The sequence below is a fragment of the Heterocephalus glaber genome, unplaced genomic scaffold, assembly GCF_053883595.1.
Source record: "Heterocephalus glaber isolate CG9 unplaced genomic scaffold, H.glaber_assembly_v1.0 deba00001608, whole genome shotgun sequence".
NCBI classification, from domain to species: Eukaryota; Metazoa; Chordata; class Mammalia; order Rodentia; family Bathyergidae; genus Heterocephalus; species Heterocephalus glaber.
The window spans coordinates 8,508,899-8,533,840 of record NW_028258379.1 but is presented as its reverse complement, the minus strand read 5'-3'; the positions used below and the strand labels follow the sequence as shown (position 1 = coordinate 8,533,840).

The 24,942-nt window shown below is 41.1% G+C and overlaps 1 protein-coding gene across 1 annotated transcript in view; it reads right to left on the bottom strand.

The window, feature by feature from the left end:
- Arg2 (arginase 2) overlaps positions 1–13,630 on the bottom strand; it is a 31,260-nt gene extending 17,630 nt beyond the window's left edge. The window contains exons 1-2 of the mRNA XM_004837347.4: positions 13,310–13,630; positions 12,445–12,517 (exon numbers count right to left, since the gene is read on the bottom strand). Of these exons, the coding sequence (XP_004837404.1) occupies positions 12,445–12,517; positions 13,310–13,420 (184 nt within the window). The 5' untranslated portion in view covers positions 13,421–13,630. The remainder of the gene's footprint in view (positions 1–12,444; positions 12,518–13,309) is intronic.
- Between the last annotated feature and the right edge of the window lie 11,312 nt (positions 13,631–24,942).

The window sequence follows — 24,942 nt, the reverse complement described above, 5'->3', positions numbered from 1 at the left end:
AAGTGACTATACACATAGTTTTATTGGTTGACCACAGTTTTGTCCCACTTTGTACCTACCTTGTGATTTTTCCACTGGATCAATATTACCTAAGGGACTTTACTTGTAATCTTATTAGTTGACTATAGTTTGTCCCACCTCACCTTGTGGCTTTGCTCTATTAAACTCCCTTGAGAAGTGGGGTCCGGGGGCAACCCACTTTCTGGTCCTCTTCTGTCTCAGACAGAAGCTGTCTTTCTCTAATAAATTCTTCCTAGTCTTAAACTCTATTGTTTCTAGAATTCATTCAATTTTAGAGAACACAAACTCCACGTCAGACATCTAGCGGGTCGGGAATTATAATACTTCCCTTATATTATTTGGAGGTCCATATATCATATGCCCTATATCATCACACCTAATTTATACACCCTGAGTATCAGAAGTTTGGTAATTAATAAAGTTAATTAAAAGGTTAAATTATTTAAGCCAGCCATTGCAGTCCTTTTGGTGCTGCCTCTAAACTGCTATTTTGGATAATAAAGGAATAAAGCCCTTCTGCCTACTGTAGGTCAGAGCCTCCTGGCTGCCTGCAAGGTCCTTTGTACTAGTTCTCCTCTACATGGTTTGTGAAAACCATTGTTTAGCGTCCTTCAAGCAGAGAAAGCCCGAGTCTTCTCTCACAGAGCCTGGATCAGCAGAAGGTGGTTTCAAATCTCCACTATGTTCTGTGCTCACAGATGGTCATCTGTCTGCTGCCTAATATGGAAAAATCACAAGGGAGAAGGCTGGGTAGTATTATGGTTGAACTCCTCCTAACTTAAAACTTAGATGCCCATGAGAGAGTGTGCAGAGGTAATGGGAACAGAAGAAACCATCAGCTGAGCTGGGGTGCTGAAAGTCTGGCAACAGTGGTTACAACATCTTCCTAACAAGTAAACAGGTTTCATGTAATATAGGAGAAACTCTGCCAGTTTAAGCAATTCTCATATATAATAATAGAAACAAAGGAGTCCTACATTGATGCTCAAAACTTCAAGCTTAAGCAATTTCAAAACAACTCAGTGTTCAGAAGAAAGGATCTTAAGTGACTCTGCTCATCCATTCCTTTGGCCTCCATTCGCTGAACACTGGACAGAGTTCCTGTGCTGCATGCCTGCAACATACAGCAAGAGAAGGTCCTTGGCCCCAAAAGGCTCACCATCCAGAACAACCTTTTGAGGTCAGAAACCCCTTAGGAAATTTGATGATAGTTGCAAACTCCTAGAAAAATGCACACAGAATACTGCAGACAATTTCAGGGAATCATAGGTTCCCCTGAGGGAAATCATCCATGGATTCAAATGACTTTACCCTTGATCAACTGAGAGAGGCAACTGTGTGCTGATAATACCCAGTTCCAAAACCCTGCTAGTTTGTTTCATCACTATTTTGGATTATGATTTAATACCTTTCAAGATTCTATGAGGTGAATGGACCCTAAATCCCCAAGGACACACATAGAGCCCAGAGTCTTAAATGTGGTTCTGCCCCCCCTGGCCCCACTTCGCCCTGTGACATTTAGGAGAAGCCACTGCTATTCTTTTCTTTTTTGAGAGAAAGTGGAGTTAAAAGGAATACAGTACCACTGCACTTCCTCACCTGCAGGACATCCAAATTTAACGTTGAGTAGCCAAGATTACACTCCATTAACTTCTTATGGGGTTATCTGTGTAAATTCATCTCTCAGGGCTGGCCTGGGGTAGATCAGTGCAGCCAACACATTCCATGTGCTGGAAAGCAGAGATTCTTTTAAGGAAAAGTGTTGAGCCTGGTTTCTGAGACCCTTAGCACCTCAGCCTTGGCACAACTCCCTGAGGGAGGGCTTCTTTGTGAAGGCCCACTCTTCCAAGGTAGGTTTGTCAAGGATTTTTCAGGGAAAACCAATAGAACAAAGCACCTCAGACAGAGGAGAAAAAAGGGGAAGCCTCACACATAGACGTCTCTGGCACAGACCTAGGCAGTCTCCATATCCTGTGGATGAGGTATTGGTTCTGTATAAAAAACAAGCATGAAATTAAAACAATTCTTTCCAAGGCTGAGCAGTCAAGCTGAAGCCACCTGTTCTAGTGAGAACAGGTGCTCAGTTCCTCCCCTGTACCTAGACAGCTGCTGGCCTACCAGCTAGTTCTGCACTTCTGCAGCCAGCAAACCAGGACACCTGTTGGCAGCAGTTTCAGAGGTTTGCTCTCCTTTTACTGCCTTCAGCATGTACAAGCCGGGCATGGGGCCTCCAGGTCTGGAGGACCTCGATTTTCCCTTTGTGTTAATTTACTTTTTCATTTCTAAGTTGATAGTTAATTGTACACATATATGGAGTGCAATGTGAAGTATCAATACATGTATACTTTCTGTAATTACCATGTCTATCACCTCAAATATTTCTTTGTATTGAAACAATCTAAAACAAGAAAAAAAAATAAAATAAAGCAATAAAGCAGCACCTGTCCAACCAGAAGTCAGCCTTACTCAAAGAAAACCATCATCATTATCTACTCACATCCTGAACCATTGGACGTGGGTGTGCATACCTGTAATCCCAGCACTCAGGAGACTGAGGCAGGAGGATCGCCTCGAGTTCGAGGCCAGCCTGGGCTACACAGTCCCTGTCTCAAAAAAAATTTCAACCAGGTATGGTGTCACACACCTCTAATCCCAGCCACTCAGGAGGCTGCAGCCTTTAAGCAAAGTCTGAGAAAAGGGAAAGGCAGGGAAAGTGGCAGTTTGGGCCAGGTGTCAAAGCTGCTATGGCACAGCTTTGCACAGGATGGAAGAGGGCAGAGACGAGTGGAGAACCTATGGGCCAGGAGGACATCTCAAAAGAGGCAGTATCTGAGCCTTGAAGGTGTTGGCCAGGAATAAAAAGGGAGAAGAAAGTACTTATGGAAGAGGCATGCAATACTTTCAGCCCAATAGAATAATTCCCAACTTCTCAGAGCCCAGGGTGCATGGGGAGAACTAGAGAGATGAGCCAGGAGGAGGAGACAGGGTTCAGCAGCTACACAAAGTGGAGTTAGGGTCTTCAGGTTAGGAAGTGACAAATCAAATCTACGTTTTAGACCTAGAGTTCAGATAGCAGTGTGGAGGATGGGCTGACCCAGAGCATGGGGAGATAAAGCAGTGGGAGAGAACAGGTAACACTCCAGCAGCAGAGTCCAGTGTCCTGGCTCTGTTATCTGCTCAGCTGAGATTGGCACACCTGCCCTCCCAGCTACTCAGGAAGCTGTGGCAGGAGGATCCTTTGAGTCCATGAGTTCATAGTTAGCCTGGGCAACACAGTAAGACTCCATTTCAGAAAAGTAAAATGAAAACAGGGTAGGAAGTAGAAAAGAGGACAGAAAAGTTGTTTTAGATGTGTTGCACTGAAGTGATAAAATATGTGGAAACAAGTTACTGGGTTGGTTTCAGCAATAGTTAATGGCTAAAATCATTTTGAATGGAGGTATACAATGTCACTTACAAAGCAGAACTGCTTAAAAAAAACACTTAGTATCTGACCAAAGATCTAGATCCAATTACCAGTTCACAGAAAACACAGAGGACAACAAACTATACTTTATTATTTTCAGCTTTTTTTACAGATCAGAACAATGTTCCAATTTCTCACAACTTCTGTTTTATGTTTTATTTTTGATGGTAGCTATCTTAATAGGTTTGAGGTGGTCATAATTTGCTTTTTACAAATTTTATGAAATGGGATAGTAGCAAATGTCTAGCATAGTTTTTAGAACATGGTAAATGTTAAATATCTGATTTTGAAAAAAGTGTAAATAAATTCTTTGCTGCCTTTCTTTATAAATGGGAAAGAACAAAATCTGACAAATCCCAATAGTGTCTATTATAGATTCATGATATACAAGTACACCATTGGTGATATAAGCTTTTACTACAGCATCAGCAAATTACTCATAATGTATTCACATTCTAAAAGAAATTTGCAATATTAAGGAGGCCTGGAAAGCACAAAGTTGAAACCAAAGAAGTAAGTCATTGCAAGGCATGGTGGCACATGCCTGTAAATCCCAGTACTTGGGAAGCTGAGGCAGGAGGATCATGGTGAGTTAGAGGGCAGCCTGGGCTACATAGTGAGTTCAAGGCCAGCCCGAACTACAAAGTGAGACTGTCTCAACTCCCCCCTACCCAAAAGAAGAAATGAGTCATTAACAGTGACATTACACTCTGGGAAAAAAAACAACAAAAACCCAGTGACATTCCAGATAGGATTATGTTAAAGCTTGTTATCTAGATGTCCCCTCAAAGCCTCAAGTGCTCACAGGTGGGGGTTTTGGGAGGTGACTGGATCATGGGTGTGTGATACTGGGATTAAGGTTGTATGCTACTGGATTAGTCCACTAATTGGTTTATCAAAGTTCTGTGTATGGATAATGGGCAGGCCCACCCTGGGTATGGGTGGCACCATCCAAAAGAAAAAGGAAGCCTTGCTGCTTGCTGCCTCCTGCCTGCCCCACCATGGACTGTTTTTCCTCTGTGATGCCCTTCTGCCATGCAACCCTGCCTTGGAGCCAGCTGACTATGAACTGAAACCTCTATAAACTGTGAGCTGAAATAAACCTTTCCCCCTTTAACTTGTGGGTGTCAGGTATTTTATCTCAGCAATGAGAAAAGTAACTAAGACAGTCATACACCCCCTACAGTCCTTTCAAAAACAAGACCGAGAGGGGCCAGGGATTTACCTCAGTGGTTCTGCTGCCTGCCTTGCAAGCACAAGGTCCAGAATTCTATCCCCAGTACCAAAAAAAGGACTGAGAAACCCAAAATATAAATAAAGAGCAAAATAAATGACAGAAAATAGAAAACAAGATTTTCTGCAAAAGGGAAGGGGATCAAGAGATGAAGGGAGGTGGGAAGGATGGGTGGGGAGTGAAAAAAGAATTCAGATGTGTTATGTACATGTAATGAATGTAATCATTATGTACTACAAATGTACTAATAAAAATTTTTAAAAGACTGATATTTGCTCTTTGCTATTGAGCCAACCTATCAACCAATTTTTGTCCTAAATATATAAGAATGCTGTTCAAATAGCATCTAAGAGAAGCTAGTTTCATATTTTTTCAGTGCCTCAAACTAGAGGCTGAAAATTAGCCTAAGATCCAGATCTGTCAATAGACATGATTTGTAAAATCAAGAGTTTTCATTGTATGTTCTATTTTGCAATATAAGAAAACATATAAAGTAAAATAAATTGTTGCAAACCAAAATACTGTAATATCCAAGTTACAAAATAGACCAGTATCAGCAACTCAGAACTCATATTTCTTACCGATCATAAATGTCTATACACTTTTTGGTTATTATTGAAATATATTTATCATAAAATCCACCCTTTTAGAATTTACAATTCAGTGGTTTTTAATACATTCACAAAGTTGTACAACCATCAACACTAACTCTAAAAGAAACCTGTACCCATTAGCTGTCACTCTGGATGCTTCTCAGCCCTCAGGGAACCACTAATCTATTTTCTCTATAGATTTGCCCATTCTAGACATTTCATATATGTGGAGTTATACACATGGCCGTTTGTTGTCTACCTTCTTTCATTTAGTATAATGTTTTCAAGCCTCCTCCATATTGTTGTATGAGTTAGTGCTTTATTCCTTTTATGGCTGAATACACCATGAATATATCATTTTTTTATCCATTTATCAGTTGATGGACATTCAGTTGTTTGTACCTCTTGACATAGTATAAATAATACTGCTGTGACCATCTGTATATAAGCTTTATGTGTGGACACATGTTCTCAATTCTGTTGGGAGCGGAATTGTCCAATCACATGATAATTGTATGTTTCACTTTCTGAGGACCTGGAAAACTATTCTAAAGTGGCTGCACTATTTTACATTCCCAACAGTGGTGAACAGTTCCAATCTCTACATCCTTACCAACACTATTGCTTATCTTTTTTTATTATAGCAAGCTCATGGGTATGAGATGGTATTTCATTGTAGTTTTCATTTGCATTTCCCAAATGACTAATATGTTTATTAGTGTACATTAATGTGCTTCTTTGGAGAAATGTCAATTCAATCTATTGCTAGATTTTATCATTCAGTTATTACAGTTATTTGTATATTCTGGACAATGCAATTTCATCAGATATAGCATTTGCAAATATTTTCTCCCACTCTGTTGGCTGTGTTTTCACTTTCTTGATACTGCCCTTTAAAACACAAATGTTTTTAATTTTAATGAAGTCTAATTTATCTATTTTTATTTTTGGCGATTGTGATTTTAGTGACTTGGATGGGATAGCTAAGAAACTACTGCCTTCCAAGGTCTAAAAAATTCATTCCTATGTTTTCTTCTAAAAGTTTTATAGGTTTAGCAACACATTTAGAACTTTGGTCCATTCTAAATTTTGGGTTTATTATTTATTTTTTGGTATTGGGGATCAAACTTGGAACTTGTACTTGCAAGGAAGGCGGCGGAACCACTGAGCTAAATCCCCAGCTAAATTATTTATTTTTAATGGTACTGGGGATTGAACCTAGGGTCTGAACTATTAAGCTACATTTCTCAGTCCTTTGAGGTTTTTTTCTAATTTTGTGACAGGCTCTCACTAAGTTATCCAGTCTGGTCTTGAACTTGTGATCCTCAGCCTCCCAAGTAGCTAGGATTATAGACATGTACCACCAGGCCTGGCCTGAGTTAATTTTTATATTATGCTATGAGGGTAAGGGTCCTAATCCACACTTTTTTTTTTTTTTTTTAAGTCTCACGTTAAGGGTCTCACGATGTAGTTCAGAATCTCACCATGTAGCTGGCCTTGAGCTCACTATGTAGCACAGGGTGGCCTCAGACTTACAGTGATTCTCTGCCTTGGCCTCCCAAGTGCTGGGACTACAGGCATGTGCCACCATGCCTGGCCCTAATTTACTTTTTGTATCTGGACTTTCAGTTGTCCTGGTACCATTTTTGAAAGACTGTTCTTTCCCTATTGACTTATATTGGTCAAATAAAGAGAGCCTTGCAAGTGGGGCCTTCAAATGACAAATTCTCTTGGAATGGCCTCTGAAGGAGCCTCAACCTTGCTCTGGACACTCCAGTGTCTGCCTACCTCCTAGTTTTCACTCCCATTGAGCTAGGAAAGGGCATTATGGGGATAGGGTAAGTTAAAATGCCACACAGCTTACTGTTCTTGCTGAGACTCGGATGTTTTTCTTATGAAATTCTCCCTAGATTGCTGCAAGTCTCGATTAATTTCTAGAGTTTTGAAAAAGTTGATCTGGCAAGTGTTGCCAATGCTCTTGTTTCCTTTTATGTAAAAGAACTTTTGGAGGTCCTACGCCACCATTTTCACTGATGTTACTATATAGTGTTTTGAAATAACTCAGATGTCCCATAAAGTGCAGATTTCTGACTTTTCTTTAAACAAAATTAGAGATAAGAGAATAGAAAATCTACCCCTTCACACATGGCAATGCTGCCTCAGGAATGGCCTTTTGTTCCCTGAACATTCCAGATACCTTTCTGTCTTAGGATCTTTGCACTTACTGCCCCGCCCCTGGAAATACTCTTCTTCCAGATAAGTTATTTTTAGAAATCACTGTAAGGATTATAATGGTTCAAAAATCAAAGCATCAAGAGAACAGAGAGCTGCTGAACTGCAAAGGAACTAAGATTACAGGTCAAAGGAACTAACCTAATGAGTATATTAACTTACAGGAAGATTGTGTCAAGTACTAAAGAAAAAAAAAGCAAAAAGCTGGGTGTGGTGGCACACACCCACGAGGCAGGAAGATCAAAAGTTTAAGTCCACCTGCAAGACCCTGTCTCAAAATAAAAAACAACCTTGCTTTTAAAAAAGCAAAAGCAGCCTGATGTGGTGATGTACACCTGTCATCTTAGCAGTCAGGAGGCTAAGGCAAGAGGACCTTCAGGAGTTCGAGACCAGCCTGTACTACAAAGCAAGACCCTGTCTCAAACAAAAAATAAAACAAAAAATAAATAAAAGTCAATATAAAGAAGAATACCAAAATAAATATGTACAAGCAGAAAATACATATGGCAGAAAGATAGTATATGAATGACAAGTCTGAGAAGCATGGGTGAACTTAAAAGAAAGTCATGGGGCTAGGGTTTTAGCTCGGTGGTAGAGCACTTATTTGGCATGTATAAGATCCGGGGTTTGATCCCCAGCAGCACTACAAAAAAAAAAAAAAAAAAAAGGAAGAATGCCAGCTAGCCTTGGGAAGACTTTAACAAAGGAGAAACACAGATTAGAATTCTGGAAAGGTCACTCTGGTGGTAATGAAGAAAGTAAATTGAAGAAGGCAAAAAATGGTTCAAGTGATATCATTTGAATGCTATACCATGTGTGAGAAGAGGAACAAACATTGAGCAGTATCATTATGTAGATGAAATCTAGTCATTTAGGAAGTATAGTCAACAAGACTTAGTGGTCAACAGGTGTGAAGAAGAAAACAGAAGAAAACTGCGATGATCTTTGAATTGTCGAGTTTAGTAGATAGTGGGTGACAATGTGAAGTAGACAATGAAAAAACAGCAGCAAAAGCAGGTCTGAGGGAGAAGATAAACTTCATTTTGAATATGATGGGTTTGAGACATCTGAGAGTGAGAAAAGGTTTTTTTTAGAGAAAAATGGTGAGAAAGAGCAAGGCTTTCTAGAATGGGCAGAGTTGTAAGAGTACAGGGAGAGGAGGATGGCCCTTTGGGCATCTGTAAGAAGAAAGCATCCAGGAAGATCCATGCATGCAGGAATGTTTGAGGGCTGGAAGAAGAGGATCCCCTTGCAAGAGATCCAGGAAGAACAATTTGGTGGAAACCTGCTTCCAGGAGAGTGGAGTGCTGGGCAACAGAGGAGACGATTCCAGGAATAAAGCTGTCAGCAAAATACAGTAAAAGCTGACAAATCAGAAAGCTTGCTCAAGGTAGGTTCCATGGAACTCTGGGAGGGAAACCAGGCTAAAGCATCACCATCACCCCACTCCACTTACAAGTCCTAATATTCTCTTCCAACTTCTGAAAGCAAATACAGATGCCTGAACTCACATATCAATCAGTTCCAAATGAACAGCTCTCAGCTTAAGATCCTTGTGTTTAAACAACTATCTCAAGCCATCTATCAACAGTTCCTTTGGAGGCAAACCAGATTCTTGGGTCTCATCTGGTTTCAACCAGAGATTCCTACCTGCACATGCCAAGTGGATCAGAAGGAATAAATGTCATTAACTCAGTTGATTGGGGTGCAGAGCAGTACTGTGAATCAAACCCAGGGCCTTCACACTGAGCTACAATCCTAACCCTTTTTTGAGACATAGTCTTTCTAAGTTGCCCAGGCAGGACTTGAACTTGCAATCCTCCTGCCTCACCCTCCCAAGTGTTCAATAGCCCAGTTGAGAGGAACCACAATAACACCCAAATGGTTTCCTGAACTCCAGGATCTATGGCCTGGTCACAGAGGCAAGTTAATTTACACAGCTGTCTTGGTTACTGTGGCCTCATTACTACAGCTGAGTCAAATTACCAAAATTACACCAGGGTTGTGGTGCATGCCTGTTATCCCACCTGTGCAGGAGGCTGAGCTAGAAGGATCATTACATTTGAGGCCAGCCTGGGCAACTTAGACTATCTCAAAATAAAATTTTTTAAAGGAGTGGGGGTGTAGTTCAGTGCTAAGAGTGCTTGTCTAGCATAGGTGTGATCCCCAGCACCAGAAGCAAAAAATAACAATAAACAACCATAAATACAATAATAGAGGCCTGCAAGTGTTAATCATGGCTTACATCCACTTCTCATGAGAAAAGGACAAATTGCTGTGACTATCAGCGCTAATTAGAATCAGGAGTAGATAGACTGCTTCTGAGCCATGCTGGAGCAATGCCTCTTCATTTTTGTCAGGCCCCCTTTTATGTACTAAACTGCCTGTGGGAACCACTGAAGTGTCCTTACCAAGCCCAGGGAAATGGAAAAACAAGTCCAGACATTAAGTCAAAGATACTCATCCAAGAAAACAGGAAGTTTAACTGATGCCAGGGAAACATGGGCAGCCTGTGACCTCAGAGCAAAAGGCAAAGAACAAAGGGATTCCTGAAAGTTACATATCCAAAGGCTTCTCACCCAGTAAATTTAACCCACACTAATTTAAAAGTGCTAAAAGCACTTAGGTATTTTGGTACTCTTTAGGAATATAGCAATTCAAACTTCTCTTGGTACTTTTCTCCAACATATGCCAGGAGATCAGCCAAAACCACATGCTGGAAATCTGCTGAGAGTCACATTATTAATGCCCAATGAGATTCTATTTCAAACAGCTGGTGAGAGCGGGCTACAGGATCAGGCTACAATCAGCTACGGGATAAGGATATAACTAAAAATATTTGAAAAAAATGCAAGACAAAATAAACTGAAGCTTTACCATCATTGTAGCTTGGGAGTTTAAAGAGGAAAAAGTAGAAGGAATCATATTTAAAGAAGGGCTTCCCCTGGGTTTAACTGGAAAATTACTAATAGCTGTAGCAGGAAAGGAGTTCTATAAATCAAGAGAAGCTGTTGAAGGCGCACCCTTCACCTCCCCTCCCTCGGCAGCCTGGACTGCATGTTTAATATAAAGATCTCCTCTTAAAGAGGCCCAGACTTCTACTTGTCAGGAATCTCTTAAGGTAGAATTGGTCCAGTTCATCAGATGGGTTGTAGAGATTTATCCAGTATTTAAAAATAGTGATTACCAGAGATTGTTGTCTTCAGTGTAAAGTGATTTCTTTAAAAAGGTAGACTATGTACAAGGTATTTTAAGGGATGAGATCTTCATTAATAAGCAGGAATTAAAACCTCTTCCCATCAGGTACCTTCTGACACACTAAAAGCAGCAGGGGTGGGGCTATAGCTCAGTGGCGGAGCACTTGCCTTGCCAGCTGGAGGTGTGATTCCCAGCACCAAATAATGAAGACCAAATCTTAGCAGTTCATCTTTCACCTTTAGTGAACTTGGACTTTTACAATTACTAGGAAAGAGACCCTACTGAAGAAGGAACTGCAAATTATTGAACAGAGAAAAGTTTGAGTATTCAATCCAAGTCACCAATATCCACATATAGGTGAAGACATATGAAGGAAGCCTCAATGTCAGGTGATTTCAGTGAATTCATTATTCTTAAAATTTTGAGAAGGAGACAACTGACCCTTGGAATGGGCTCACCATCAGCAGAAATTTCAGAATAAGAGTAATTCACTCTGATTCAGTGTTCCTATTTCCAGATCTCCCTGCTGCCATACATTTTGCATGTACAGTACCAAAAAAGATACATAAAATGCTTCTAACAAGAATGGAAAAAATGACCTTGAACAGTAGCTAGAAACATGGTTAGATATAGGGAAGAACCTTCCTTCTATATAAGGGATTGAAATTTTGTGCCCTGGTACTAAGAGATTTGTATTACTATAGACAGAGCTGGCATGATCTTTCAGTCAGATTTCTTCTCTAGTCCTAAAAACTTAAAGTAGTATCTTAATTATAGGACTGCAACTTCTAAGACTGATTACCTAGAATGCTAAAAATGTGCATATCTAGGTCTTACCTCAGAACCAAGGAACCAAACTTTTCCTTGGAGAAGTCTAGGAACACTATGTTTAACAACCCAGGTGACTTTCACAATCAGGTAGGTTTGAAAAACACAGAAGTAAACCCTGCTTACAGTAACACAAAACCATTCACCCTAGGGAGGAAATGATTTAAGAGGGGAAACTGGTGAGACTGATGACTCATAAGCATCACTAGACTGAGTGAGGAAAGGTAGAATTCTAGTGGGAAACACTGTGCAATTAAAGCCAGGCTAGCATTCTTACTACCACTTTCCATCCACTAGCTGCTTACTCCAGCCCAGGCCTCGAACCTCCTCCTTGCCTCCCACACACTCTATTGTAGCAGGACTTTCCCTGAAGATTCCTTGATCTTAGTCTGCAGATGGAATCCTAGACTGGGAGATGTGATGGAGAGGATGAGAATGAGCCGAAAACATAAACACCTGAGGCTAGGCCTTTATTAGGGGACCGGACTGTCTCGAACAATGGCGAGAGCAGCGACCAGGGGCTGGCTAGGTGAGGTTTTATACGGGCAAGGGGCATGGTGGGGGGGGGGGACATAGTGGAGATAGATGTTTGGCTGCAGCCAGAGGTGAGGTTTAAATGCATTGGCAAGTTTGAATATTTCAGTGGGAAGAACTGTAAGCGGGAGAGCTTTGAGGCGGGAAAGTTAGGTGGTTGTTTCCCCTGAGTGATTTATTATCTGCCAGGAAGAGCCATTTTATCTAGCAGAGAACTCTATCAGTGATAGACTGTTCCCAAGTACACAGCTGACACTGTAGGCTCAAGATATAAAAGATAAGATTCCACAGGGCTCTGTTACAGGTCCTGTACAGATAACTAACATCCAGCTACTTACCCAATCCGGAGAGCCTTTTCATCAAGCCAGCTTCTCTTATGGCAGCTGGACCATACTCCACTCCTTTTTTTCTCTGTAAATTAACAGATATGTGAGGGAAGATGGTTGGGGGGAGGGGTGTGATAGTCTAGTTAACAAAAATACAGAAATTTGCAATACTACTCTTGGTTACTAACAGATTCCTCTGCCAACCTGCCACATCAGCCCTGCCATCTATTTGTTCCACGGACATTTTTTTCAAATACTTGCATGGAAATAGGGAGAAACAAACTCCATCACTAGATGTAAATCAAACTTCCCAGCCCCAGGAGCCCCTGGCTGTGAGTTGGACCAGCGAGGGGCTGAGCTAGGTTAGGTGCTGGTGGCCAGGCATGTATGTGGCTGGCTGTGGCCAGAACCCTCCACGACTGCAGGTTTCTTTCACCGAAGAGAGAACAAAGTCCCTCCTGTCTCCGCCAATGCAGCAGCCAGAGACAATTGTATTCCTTGTTAATGCTCTTTTTGGAGGAACAGATTCTGAGGCCTCGATCCCTGTTCGCTCCCCTTAACCTCTTCATGGCTTCCCCCCCGGGGATTCTGGCCGGGTCCTGCTCCCCTGGTCTCCTCCATCACCCCAAACTGTAGCACCGACCTCTCGCTCTTTGGAGAGGCCGCAGCACCGGCCCTCTGGCTGCCCATGCCCTCGCCCCATGCGGGATGCCCTCCGTCCTCCCTTCCCTCCCTCTCCTCGGGGCTTTAAAGCCTCACTTCCTCCTCTCCGTGCCTCCCCATTCTCTCCCTGCCTCCCGGCCGCTTGCCCCACAGCCGCTTCCCCTGGGCTCTAGCGCGGGGAATCCGCCCCACGGTGCCGTGTCCCGGCTGTCACCTGTCCCTGAGAGAAAGGGGCTCCTATCACAGCCACGGAGTGGACAGACTTCTTCAGGACAGATGGCACTTGCGTCCGGAGGACACGCGAGAGGCTGATCCTCAAGGACATGACCGGCAGCGCGGGGCTCGCTGAAGGAGAGGAGGCTCGGAGCGGCTCGCAGCTAGAGTGAGCCCTGGCGCGCGCTGCCGTTCTTGGCTACGGCTGCCCGTGACGTCACCGTCGACCAGGCCCCGCCCCCACCAGCCCCCAGCACACCTTCCGGCAGGCCCCGCCCACCGCACCTCCGGCCTGGGACGCGCCTGCGGTGACATCACCCCACCCTGTAGAGGGCTGTCGTTCACGGACATACCCCTTTCGCTGATGCCTGAAGGGCTGGCCAATGAAAGCGCGATGGGTGAGCGACAAACAGGAGCGTCTTTTCCCTGGAAGCAGCCGGCTCTGGCCGAGTGCCCGACCTCGGTGGAGCACGCCAATCAGATCTACAGTCTCTGACCTCTGCTCTTCACACATGCGCGCCCATCCAGCAGATGCTAACTCTACCTCAGGGCTACTGAGCAACTGGGCTGTGCTAGCCTAACCCCATGTCAGTGGCTACCCTGGAGGAAGCCAACACAGCCTGCTGCTCCGCTCCGTCCAAAGCTCAAAGTCCTGGAAACACTCTACCTTTGGGCGTCCATAGCTAGGAATTAGATATAGATTTGAGCCCTCTGGGTGGGGAAGGTTAATAGATGCCCTACCATAGGTACTTGGGATGGAGAAGTTAGGATTTACTAACAATTACATTCTACATGTTTCAATTCTTTACCTGAATTACAGGAGTATTAGTTATTAAAAACCAAATATACAGGGCCAGGGATTTAGCTCAGTGGTTTCGCCGCCTGCTGCGCAAGAGCAAGGACCCGAGTTCGATCCCCGGTATCAAAACAAAACAAAACAAAAACCCCAAATATACTAACATATTTGGAGTATCTCTAAATTTGAGAGAGGATAAAGAACTGAAAATACTAAGTAACTACTTCAAGTCTTAAGAGCTAATGATATTTAAATAATCAAATAAAGTTCTAAGAACTTTAGCCCTCCAACAATTCTTTTTTTTTTTTTTGTACCTGGGATCAAACTCGGGACCTTGCGCTTGCGAGGCAGGCGCCAGAACCACTGAGCTAAATCCCCGGCCCAACAATTCTATTTTACATAGAATAGAACTGTATTTAGATCTCATTCTAAAGATGAGGACACAGGATCAGACAAGTAGCTTTCTTAAAGTCACATAGCTTTTGAGTAACAGCTGTCTAAATCCACATTCCAAGTTCTTAAACCATGCCACCATGACACGCAGAAATCTAGATCTTATTCCTACCAAAATAAATTTTATATAAATATCTGAAATTTAACTTGATACTAATTTACATTCTCCAAAATATTTCAGAAGTCTCCATGGAAACATTGTAACTCCAAGGAGCTTTAGTATAAGGCAATTTATTTTTAGAGTACACGTGGTATACTTGTCTCCCCCTGCTGGTTCAACAAAGACTTCTCTGAAGTCAGGAAAATCAGTACAGTAACCGTAAAGCAGCGGTTCTCCAAATGAGGTCCTACACAAGAAACATCAACGTCATCTACATTCTTGCCAGAGATGTAAATTATTGGGCTCTATCCCCCACATTTCCTGGGGCAGTGTCAGGGCAGCAGCAACCTATTTTTAACAAGCTCTCCAGGAGTCACTGAGTTCAATTTACCACGGTACATTTTTTATTTTTTTAGGTGGGGATTGAGCCTAGGCTAGGCAAGTGCTATACCATTAAGCTACATCCCCATCCCTTTTTAAAATTTCATTTTGGGACAGAGTCTCATTAAATTGATTTGGCTAGCCCCAGACTTGCAATCTTCCTGCCTCGGCCTCCCAAGCAGCGGGGATTACAAACATGCACCACCATGCTGAGCTTGGTTCTTTTTTTTTTGATACTGGGGATCTAACTCAGAACCTTGTGCTTTCGAGGCAGGTGCTGGAACCACTGAGCTAAATCCCCAGCTGAGCTTGGTTCTTTTCTTTTCTCCCTCTCTCTCTCTCTTTCCTTCTTTCTCCCTTCTTTCCTTCCTTTCTCATCATCACATCCATTTTTTTTACTATGTTTTTTGAAATTGATACTGGCACAGATTGGACTACTGCAAAAACTTCTCATTCCTTGAAGGAAGAGAGATGATTAGGTTATGAGGGTGCAGCACTCATGAATGGGATTGGTGTCTGTGATAATACAAGCTTAGTGTCTATGAAATACAAGCTCATTCAATATATTTGGCTTTCTTTTTAATTTAATTTTTTGTACTAGGGATTGAACTCAGGGCCCTACACAGAACTACATCCCTAGTCCTTTAAAAAAAATTTTGAGACAAGGTCTCACTGAGTTGCCAGGATAGAATTCAAATTTGAAATCTTCCTTCCTCAGCCTCCCAAGTGCTGGGATTACAGGTGTGCACTACTGTGCCCAGCTATTTTGGTTTTCTTTCCTGGCTCACAGTTCCTATAACCCTTGTCATGTGACTAGAGCAATAGGAGTACCTTTTGTTAAAATGTTTGGCCTTTTGTCCTTGGTTCCTAAAATAGCTCTGGAACTATTACCTGACCCAAGTCTGGCTGCTTGCCCCATGACAGCTTAATTAAGTCAAGACTCTGAAGTACTGAATCAAGGAAGGTGATGTTATTTAAAAAGCTGGCTAGATGAGAATATAGGTGACTTTGTCACGAAGCCCATCTTGCTGGGAAGCTGAGTTAGAGGTGGTTTATATAGGTGGTCTATGGGTGCCTTCTCATAGTGGTTGATGAATAATCACAGACTGGAGGTAGCCTTCTCACAGCAGATGGGCCAGAAGATTCCCATCTGATCCTAATTGCTTAGTCAGCTATGCTTCTCAGGTCTGCAAATCTAAAGAACAAAGATCATTATTTCCCTGAGCTGTTCCTGTCACTGATTAGGTTGTCCACATGGAGTTGCATATTATACAAAGGACAGGCTGGAGGTGGTAGCTGCTCTGAAGCCCTCTTCCTGATTGCCAAGCTCAGGGTAGTGAACCAAAACATCAATGCTCTACTTCAATTCCCCAGCCAAAGTCACATGTCTATTCTACAGTTTTGTAGGATATAGGCTGATGTCTTAGATCTGGCTACTTGCTGTTCAATGGGGTCAATGCAAGGGACACTGGAGTGCAACAACCCAACATGATGGACTTGAATTCTTATAGCTATTTGGTGGCAAATTTTTCCACTTTAGTCATAAAATACTTTAGCACAGAGAGTATGAGATCATTTGAATGAGCTGATCTATATCTCAAGCACAGGACTTCTGGGAAGATGGCAGAGTGATGAGCAGCAGAGAAAGAGAGTCTTCCAGATTTGGTGATCTGACACTGGAATATAGCAATGCAAGGATGAGAAGAAGGAGGGAAGTGGTTCCCTGGAACCCAGGAAAGAACTGAGGCAAGAATTGAAGTCTACAGGGAGACTGAAAAGACTTTAACAAAGAGGAGGTAGGTTCCAAGCAGCACTCTCTCCCAGAGCCTGGACTCTCCATGAGGGAACGGCAGGCTGAACCTGTGATGCACAGTGACTACTGACAACCCCAGAGGCCTCCACACAAAAACGCACCAGTGAAATAGAGCAGCAGATGAACCAGACTACAGCAGCTGGTGAGTTATCCAGGTTCAGACCTCACCCAGGAGAGGGTGATTGGCTGGTAGGCATCTTAGAGAGGGCCCAAGCTTGGAACTCAGAACAGCTGTGGACAGACTCCATCTAGTTGTTTCCAGTGCCTCAATGTGGGTGCTGAGTTTAAGTTAACAAGAAGTCAGGGAGCAGAGTTCAAAATGGCAGGAGACACATAGACTGTTGTAGGCTCAAGGAATCCAGTTTCAGCCTCATAGCCAGAAACCGGCCTGAACTTCAGAGGAACTAAAGGGGCAGGCTGGCTGGGATTATCCACTACCCTGCCATGAAGCTGCAGCTAGCTTGCTGGGATTAATAAATTTGTTTTTGGACTCTATTTGCCCATATTGGCTATCAGTGACAACAGAGACACCCCTTGAATTGGATGTTTTGGGGTTTTAAAATCTTCTTTCTTTCTTTTTTCCTCCTTTTCTGTTTTTGTTTTGTTTAGTTTTTTCTTGTTTGAATACAGTTTCTAGTTTTTGTTCTGTTCTCTTTTTGTTTTTATTTTTTCCTTTTCTCTCTCCCACCTGTCCTCTTTACCAGTTTCCTAAATTTTGTCCTCCAGCCTTGCTTCTCATCTCTTCCTCTTCCTCTAGTTCTTTTTTTTACTCTCTAACCCCTTTTATTTTATTTTTTTAATTTTTAAAATAACTTTATTATCAAACACACACATACAAAAAATTAAAACCATTCAAAGAAGGACAATGCAAGGGGAAAAAACCCAATAATATTCAAATACAGTAGAACTCAACGAAAACAAAACTGAAAAGCACTTAAACATTTTTCCATATAACTTAAAAAAGCATCTCAAGCACCAACAAGACACCAGAGGCTGTGATTTGTTTCAGAAAGATCCACAAAACCAACATTGAACAAATAATGATCTTGAAAAAAACTCCAGTTAGCAGACTCCACATAAGCCAAACTTCTCCCTAATTTAAATTTCAATACAGTCATATAACATGCGATGGAAACACAATCTGAGAAATATGTTATTAGGCCATTTCATCCCTGTGTATCCTTAATCACATTTTTTTTTGTTTTGTTTTTTGGGGTTTTTTTGGTACCAGGGGTCAAAGTTGGGACCTTTTGCTTGTGAGGCAGGCAGTGTCTAACCCCTTTTAAATCTTCTCCCATAAGGGTAAAAATGCCATATTAAGGGCCACAATATGTCATTTTCTAGTTTGTATTTGATGCTATTCTTCTTGTTGATTGTACTACTTTAGCCAAAGTGACATAATTGTGCTAATCACTTGTTCCTCCTGGTATACCAAGACTGAGATTGCCTAAGGGTCTTAAAAAAAACACAAAAAACTTATAGGCCAGTGCCAAACAACTGGCAGCTGGGCCAAGTAGGCAGAAACTTTTCATTCTCAATAAATCGAAGAGGTAGGATCCTGCAACAGACTCAAAACCCAAAAGCCAACTACACCTGGAAGATGCTTCTGAGAAGTAGTCATTTCCTAGGGGTTCTGAATATTGGCAATAAAGCTACTCGCCATAAGCAATTTGCAAGCATCAACTCAGGAATCAAGCACAGTTGTTACTGGGATCTAGGGGTGCTGTGGGCTCCTTCTAGAGATTCTTTCTAGGTTCTTGTTGTCCTGAACAAAGAATTGGACAAGAAATGAGGTACCTATTTATTAAATGTAGGCAAAGAAATATACTTGAGTAAGTGCTGGCCAGTAAAAAGTAGGAAAAGAAGTACACTGCAGATTTCAGACCAGGCCACTGAAAGAGCTTATAGTGGCCACAAGGTTAATGGCAGAAGTCTTTTGTACACCCCTCCTCAGGCTGAAATCAGATCTAGGCCGTCCTATTAAAAACCTGCTTAATCTTGAGCCAGAAGAACTGAAGATAGCATTTTCTGATTGGTACCAAGTTCAGGGCTTGGGAACTGTTTTTTTGTGCATGTGTCCTGGATCTCCGTGACTGACAGGTCATGTCCAGTTGCCCAGCTGGTTGGCCAAACCTAATCTCCTACCTCAAAGGTAAAACTATCAAGAAATCTGAAGTACTTGCTCCTTCCTGCTGCCTCTCTGACTGGGTTCCTGTCTGCCTAGCTATCTGATTCCATTCGCTATCACCACCAACGCCTCTGACTTGGCTCTGCACATCTGGCCTCCTTGGTCTCCCTTCGATACACAAATACATTTCTGCCATCGGGCTTTTTTTTTCCTTAAATTCTTCTATTGGTACACTTTAGGTATACAATACGTTTACATTTATCATTGGGTGCTTGTTCCTGAACATGATGTATCTTGGTTCTTATTTTTTTCCCCATTACCTGTGCACCCTTCACCCCCTCCACCTTTCCCTATTTACATAGACTTCATTTCCATTTTTTTTTCTTTTCTCATAATTTTTCCTTTCCCCTTCCCCTCTCTCCAGCCCTACACCTTTGGACCTTTTCTTCCTATTTCAAATTATCAATTATTCATTTTAATCATTTTCATCCTTATTTACACTTTCAGTTTCTCACACTAGAGAAACTATTTGGTATTTCCACGAGTGTCCTATTTATTTCACTTAAGAGGATGGCCTCAATGTGCATCCATTTAGCTATAAATGTCTCTAGTTTCTTGTTCTTTATGGCTGAGTAGTACTCCATTTTATTAAAAAAAAAAACCCACAACTTCTTTATCCAGTTTTCAGTTGATGGGCACTTGGACTGTTTCCGAGCTTTAGCTATTACAAACTGTGCGGCTATAAACATGGGTACACATATATCGCTGTGGTAGGATTGTTTTAATTCTTTGGGGAAGATACCCAGCAGGGGAATATCTGGGTCAAATGGGACTTCCAGTCCTAGTTCTTTGAGGTATCTCCATACGGATTTCCACAGTGGTTGCACCAGTCTGCACTCCCACCAGCAATGGAGAAGGGTTCCTTTCTCCCCACACCCCTGCCAGCATTTGTTATTGGATGATTTCTTAATAGCAGCCATTCTTTGTGGGGTGAGGTGGAATCTCAGTATTGTTTTCATCTGCATCTCTCGAATGGCCAGTGATGTTGAACATTTTTTCACATATTTATTTGCTCTTTTTACTTCTTCAAGAAATGTCTGTTCATTTCAGATGCCCATTTTTGAATTGGGTCTTTGAATTTGGGGCATCTGATTTTTTTCAGTTCTTTATATATTTTACATAGTAGTCCTTTGTCTGAGGTACAGCTGCTACAAATTTTTTTCCACATTGTAGGTTGTCTCTTAGCTCTGTTGATGGTTTCTCTTGCAGTGCAGAAGCTTTTTAATAAGATTAGGGCTGGGGATTTACCTCAGTGGTTTCGCCGCCTGCTGCACAAGCGCAAAGACCCAAGTTCGATCCCCAGTACCAAAAAAAAAAAAAAAAAGATGAGATCCCAGTTGTTGATTCTTTGTGCTAGTTCCCATGCTACTGAGGTTTTGTTCATAAAGTCTCTCCCTATGCCAATGTCCTCAAGGGTTCTACCTAACTTATCTTCCAGCAAGTTTAGTATTTCTGTCTTAATATTTACATCTTTAATCTACTTTGATCTTAGTTTAGTTCATGGTGTTAGATATGGGTCTAGTTTTAATCTCTGACAGGTTGAAATCCAGTTTTTCCAACACGATTTATTAAAGAGGCTATCTTTCCTCCAATGAGGGTAGTTGGCTCCTTTCTCAAAGATGAGGTGGCTGAGTACATCTGGAGTTGTTTCTTCATCTTCTAATCTATTCCACTAATCCTTGGGTCTGTTTCTTTGCCAGTACCATGCTGTTTTTATCACAGTAGCATTGTGGTATAGTTTCAACTTGGGGATTGTGATCCCTCCTGCCATGTCTCTGTTGCTTAGAATTGCTTTTGCTATTCTAGGTTTCTTCTTGTTCCAAATGAATTTTTGGATTGCATTCTCTAGTTCTGTGAAGTATATTGTTGGAATTTCAATCAGCATCGCATTAAATCTGTATAGTAGTTTTGGAAGTATGGCCATTTTCACTATATTTGTTCTTCCTATCCAGGAGCAAGGGATGTATTTCCATTTTTTTATATCCTCTTTGATCTCTTTTTTCAGAGTGCTGTAGTTTTCAGTGTAGAGGTCTTTTGCTTCCTTTGTTAGATTGATTCCTAGATATTTCACTTTTTTGGATGCTATCATAAAAGGAATTGTTTCCCTAATTTCTCTCTCAGTGAGTCTGTTATTTGTATATAAGAAGGCTATTGCTTTTTGAGTGTTGACCTTATATCCAGCTACTCTACTGAATCTTACAATTAAGTCTATAAGTCTTTTGGCGGAATGTTTTGGATCTTCTATGTAAAGTGTATCATCACCAAATAATGACAGTTTCACTTCTTCCTTTCCTATCTTTATTCCTTTCTCTTTTATAATTGCTGTGGCTAATGTTTCCAGAACTATATTGAAAAGGAGTGGTGATAGTGGGCATCCTTGTCTTGTTCCTGATTTTAGTGTGAAAGTTTTCAGTTTTTGACCATTTGGTATGATGTTGGCTGTTGGTCTTTCATAGATAGCCTTAATCAGGTTGAGATAGAGACCTTCTATTCCAATTTTCTGTAGCGTTTTTATCATGAATGGGTGCTGGACTTTGTCAAATGCCTTTTCTGCATCTATTGAGATGATCATATGGATTTTGTCATTGATTCAGTTAATATAGTATATTACATTTATTGATTTATGGATGTTGAACCATCCTTGCATCCCTGAGATCAATCCAACTTGGTCAGAGTGTATGATCTTCTTGATGACACTCTGTATTCTGTTTAGCAGTCTCTTGTTGAGGATTTTTGCATCTATGTTCATAGGGAGATTGGTCTGTAGTTCTCTTTTTGAGATGGGTCTTTCCCTGGTTTTTGAATCAAAGTAACACTTGCTTCCAGAAATGAATTTGGAAGCCTTGCTTCCCTTTCAATTTCCTTGATGAGTTTAAAGAGTAATGGTGATAGTTCTTTAAACGTCTTGTAGAATTCAGCAGTGAAGCCATCAGGACCTGGGCTTTTCTTTGTTGGTAACTTTTTTATTACATTTTCAATTTCACTCATTGTTACTGGGGTGTTTAGAAAATCTATATCATCTTCATTTAACTTTGGCAATTTGTATGTATCTAGGAATCTGTCCATTTCTTCTGTGTTTTCCATTTTATCAGAGTACATGTTCTCGAAGTAGGTATTGATGATCCTCTGGATTTCTGCTGGGTCTGTTATGACTTCACCTTTTTCATTCTTAATTGCATGTATTTGTGCCTTTTCTTTCCTTTTTTTGATAAGGCTGGCTAAAGCTTTATTGATTTTATTTATTCTTTCAAAAAACCAACTCTTTGATTCATTTTTTTGTATCATTCTCTTAGTCTCCATTGCATTAATTTCTGTTCTGATCTTTATAATTTCCTCTCTTGTACAAGCTTTGGGTTTGCTATGGTCTTCTTTTTCTAGGAGCTTGAGGTTCTGCATTAGGTTGTTTATTTGACTTCTCTCTGTTTTCCTAATATGAGCATTCACTGCTATGAATTTCCCATGTAGAACTGCTTTCATTGTGTCCCATAGATTCTTGCATGTTGTACTGGCATTATCATTTACTTGTAGAAACTGTCTAATTTCTTCTTTAATTTCCTCTGTGACCCATTGGTTGTTCAGGAGGGTGTTAGTCAGTTTTCATGTGTTTGTGGAGGTTCTGTGGTTTCTTATGTTATTGATCTCCAATTTTATTGCACTATGGTCTGATAATATACAGGGGGTAACTTCAGTTCTTTTACATTTACTTAGATTTGCCCTATGAGCTAGCATGTGATCTATTTTGGAGAATGACCCATGTGCAGCTGAAAAGAATGTGTATTCTGATTTTGTGGGGTGGAACACTCTGTAAACATCTATTAAGTCCATTTGTTCAATAGCTTGGTTCAGTTCTAGGATTTCATTGTTATTTTTTGACTAGATGATCTGTCTATTTGTGATAGTGGGGTCCCCCACTACAATTGTGTGTTTATTTGGTTTTTCATGTCCATTTATTTGTTTTGTATAGTTGGGAACATTCATATTTGGTGCATATATACTTAGGATTGTCATCTCTTCCTCTTGGATTGTTCCCTTCACAAGCATGTAGTGACCATCTTTGTCTCTTTTAATTAGTTTTGGTTTGAAATCTACTTTGTCTGCAAATAAGATTGCTACCCCTGCTTTTTTCTGGGTTCCTGTGGCATGGAGAACTGTTTTCTGTCCTTTTACTTTCAGTCTATGAGTTTCCTTTTGAGTTAGGTGTATTTCTTGTATACACCATATTGCTGAATTTTGCTGCTTCTGGTTTTTTGTTTTGTTTTGTTTTGGTACCGAGGATCAAACTCGGGACCTTGCGCTTGCGAAGCAGGCAGCAGAACCACTGAACTAAATCCCCGGCCCTTGGATTTTGCTTCTTAATCCATTCTGCTACTCAATTTCTTTTGATTGGTGAATTGAGGCGATTAACATTGATGGTTATAATTGATAGATATTTACTCATCCTTGTCATGATGTTTTACTTTTGTTGGCTCTTTTATTTTTTATCTTTCCCCCTTTCCCTTTAGTTTCATACCTTGCCTGATGGCTTCCCTCTGTTGGGCCTCATGGATTTGTGGCCTTCATTGTTTTTTCCTAGGATATTGTTTAGAATTTCTTGGAGTGCTGGTTTGGTGTTCATGAAATTTCTCAGGTGTTCTTTGTCATGGAAGTATCTAATTTCCCCATCCATTTTGAAAGATAATTTTGCAGGATGCAACAGTCTAGGTTAGAAGTTATTTTCTTTCAGGGCTTGAAATACTTCACTCTAGGCTCTCCTTGATTTGAGGGTTTGTGTTGAGAAGTCTGCTCTGATTCTGATGGGCTTTCCTTTGTAGGTGATTTGTTTCTTTTCTCTAACTGCTTGTACAATTTTGTTCTTCTGTTGGGTTTCTGGGATCTTTTCTTTTTTTTGGTACTGGGGATCGAACTCGGGTCCTTGTGCTTACAAGGCAGGCAGTGGAACCACTGAGCTAAATCCCCGGCCCTGGGATCTTGACTATTATATATCTAGGTGTAGATTTTTTTTTTTGATCATGGCTAGTTGGAGTTGTATATGCCTCATTTATCTGCATGGGAAATTTTCAACTATTACTTCTGTGAACAGTTTTTTAATGTCAATTGTACTTTCTCCTGTTTTTTCGTGGACTATCAGTCTTTTTTTTTTGTACCGGTGATCGAACTCAGGTCCTTGCGCTTGGGCAGCAGGTGGTGAAACCACTGAGCTAAATCCCTGGCTGTACTATCAGTCTTATGTTATTCTCCTTTGCATTATCTAGCAGCTGCTGGATTGATTTCTCATGGTCCCTTACTATCTTTAAGAAATCTTTGTTTTCATGGTCCTTAACCACAATCCTGTCTTCTGTATCTGATATTCTATCTTCAAATTCCCTTAATCGGCTATGCATACTTTCAATGGAGTTTTTAATCTACTGAATATCTGTTTGAATCTCTTTCATGGATTCCATTTCTTTCTTATGTTGGGTGATCATGGTTTCCATTTCTTTCTTATGCTGGGCATTCATGGTTTCTAGCATGTTTCTGAGCTCATCTATTTTTTTAATCTGTTTCTGTTCTAGAGCCTCTAATCATGTCTTTCACTCTGGTCACCATCTCTGTAGTTATCTGTGAGATTATTTCTGCTTTGAGTTTTTCTGGAGCCTCATTCATCTGTTTTGTTACTTCCTGTGCTATCAGTTCAGGGTGTCCAGATGGTTGATTACCAGACTTTTCCATCTCGTTTCCCCCAGAATTTGCCTTTGGTGGGTGGAAGTCTGAGTTTTTGCCTTGCTTAAATGTCTTCTCATTTTTGTTTTTGGTAATGTCCTTGGTTTAATTCCTGGGTTGATACTTCGAAATTGCTTATTGTAAGTATCTTTGTTGCTTGTAATTAGAATCATCCTTATGGAATGATTGCTTCTCAGAGGTGT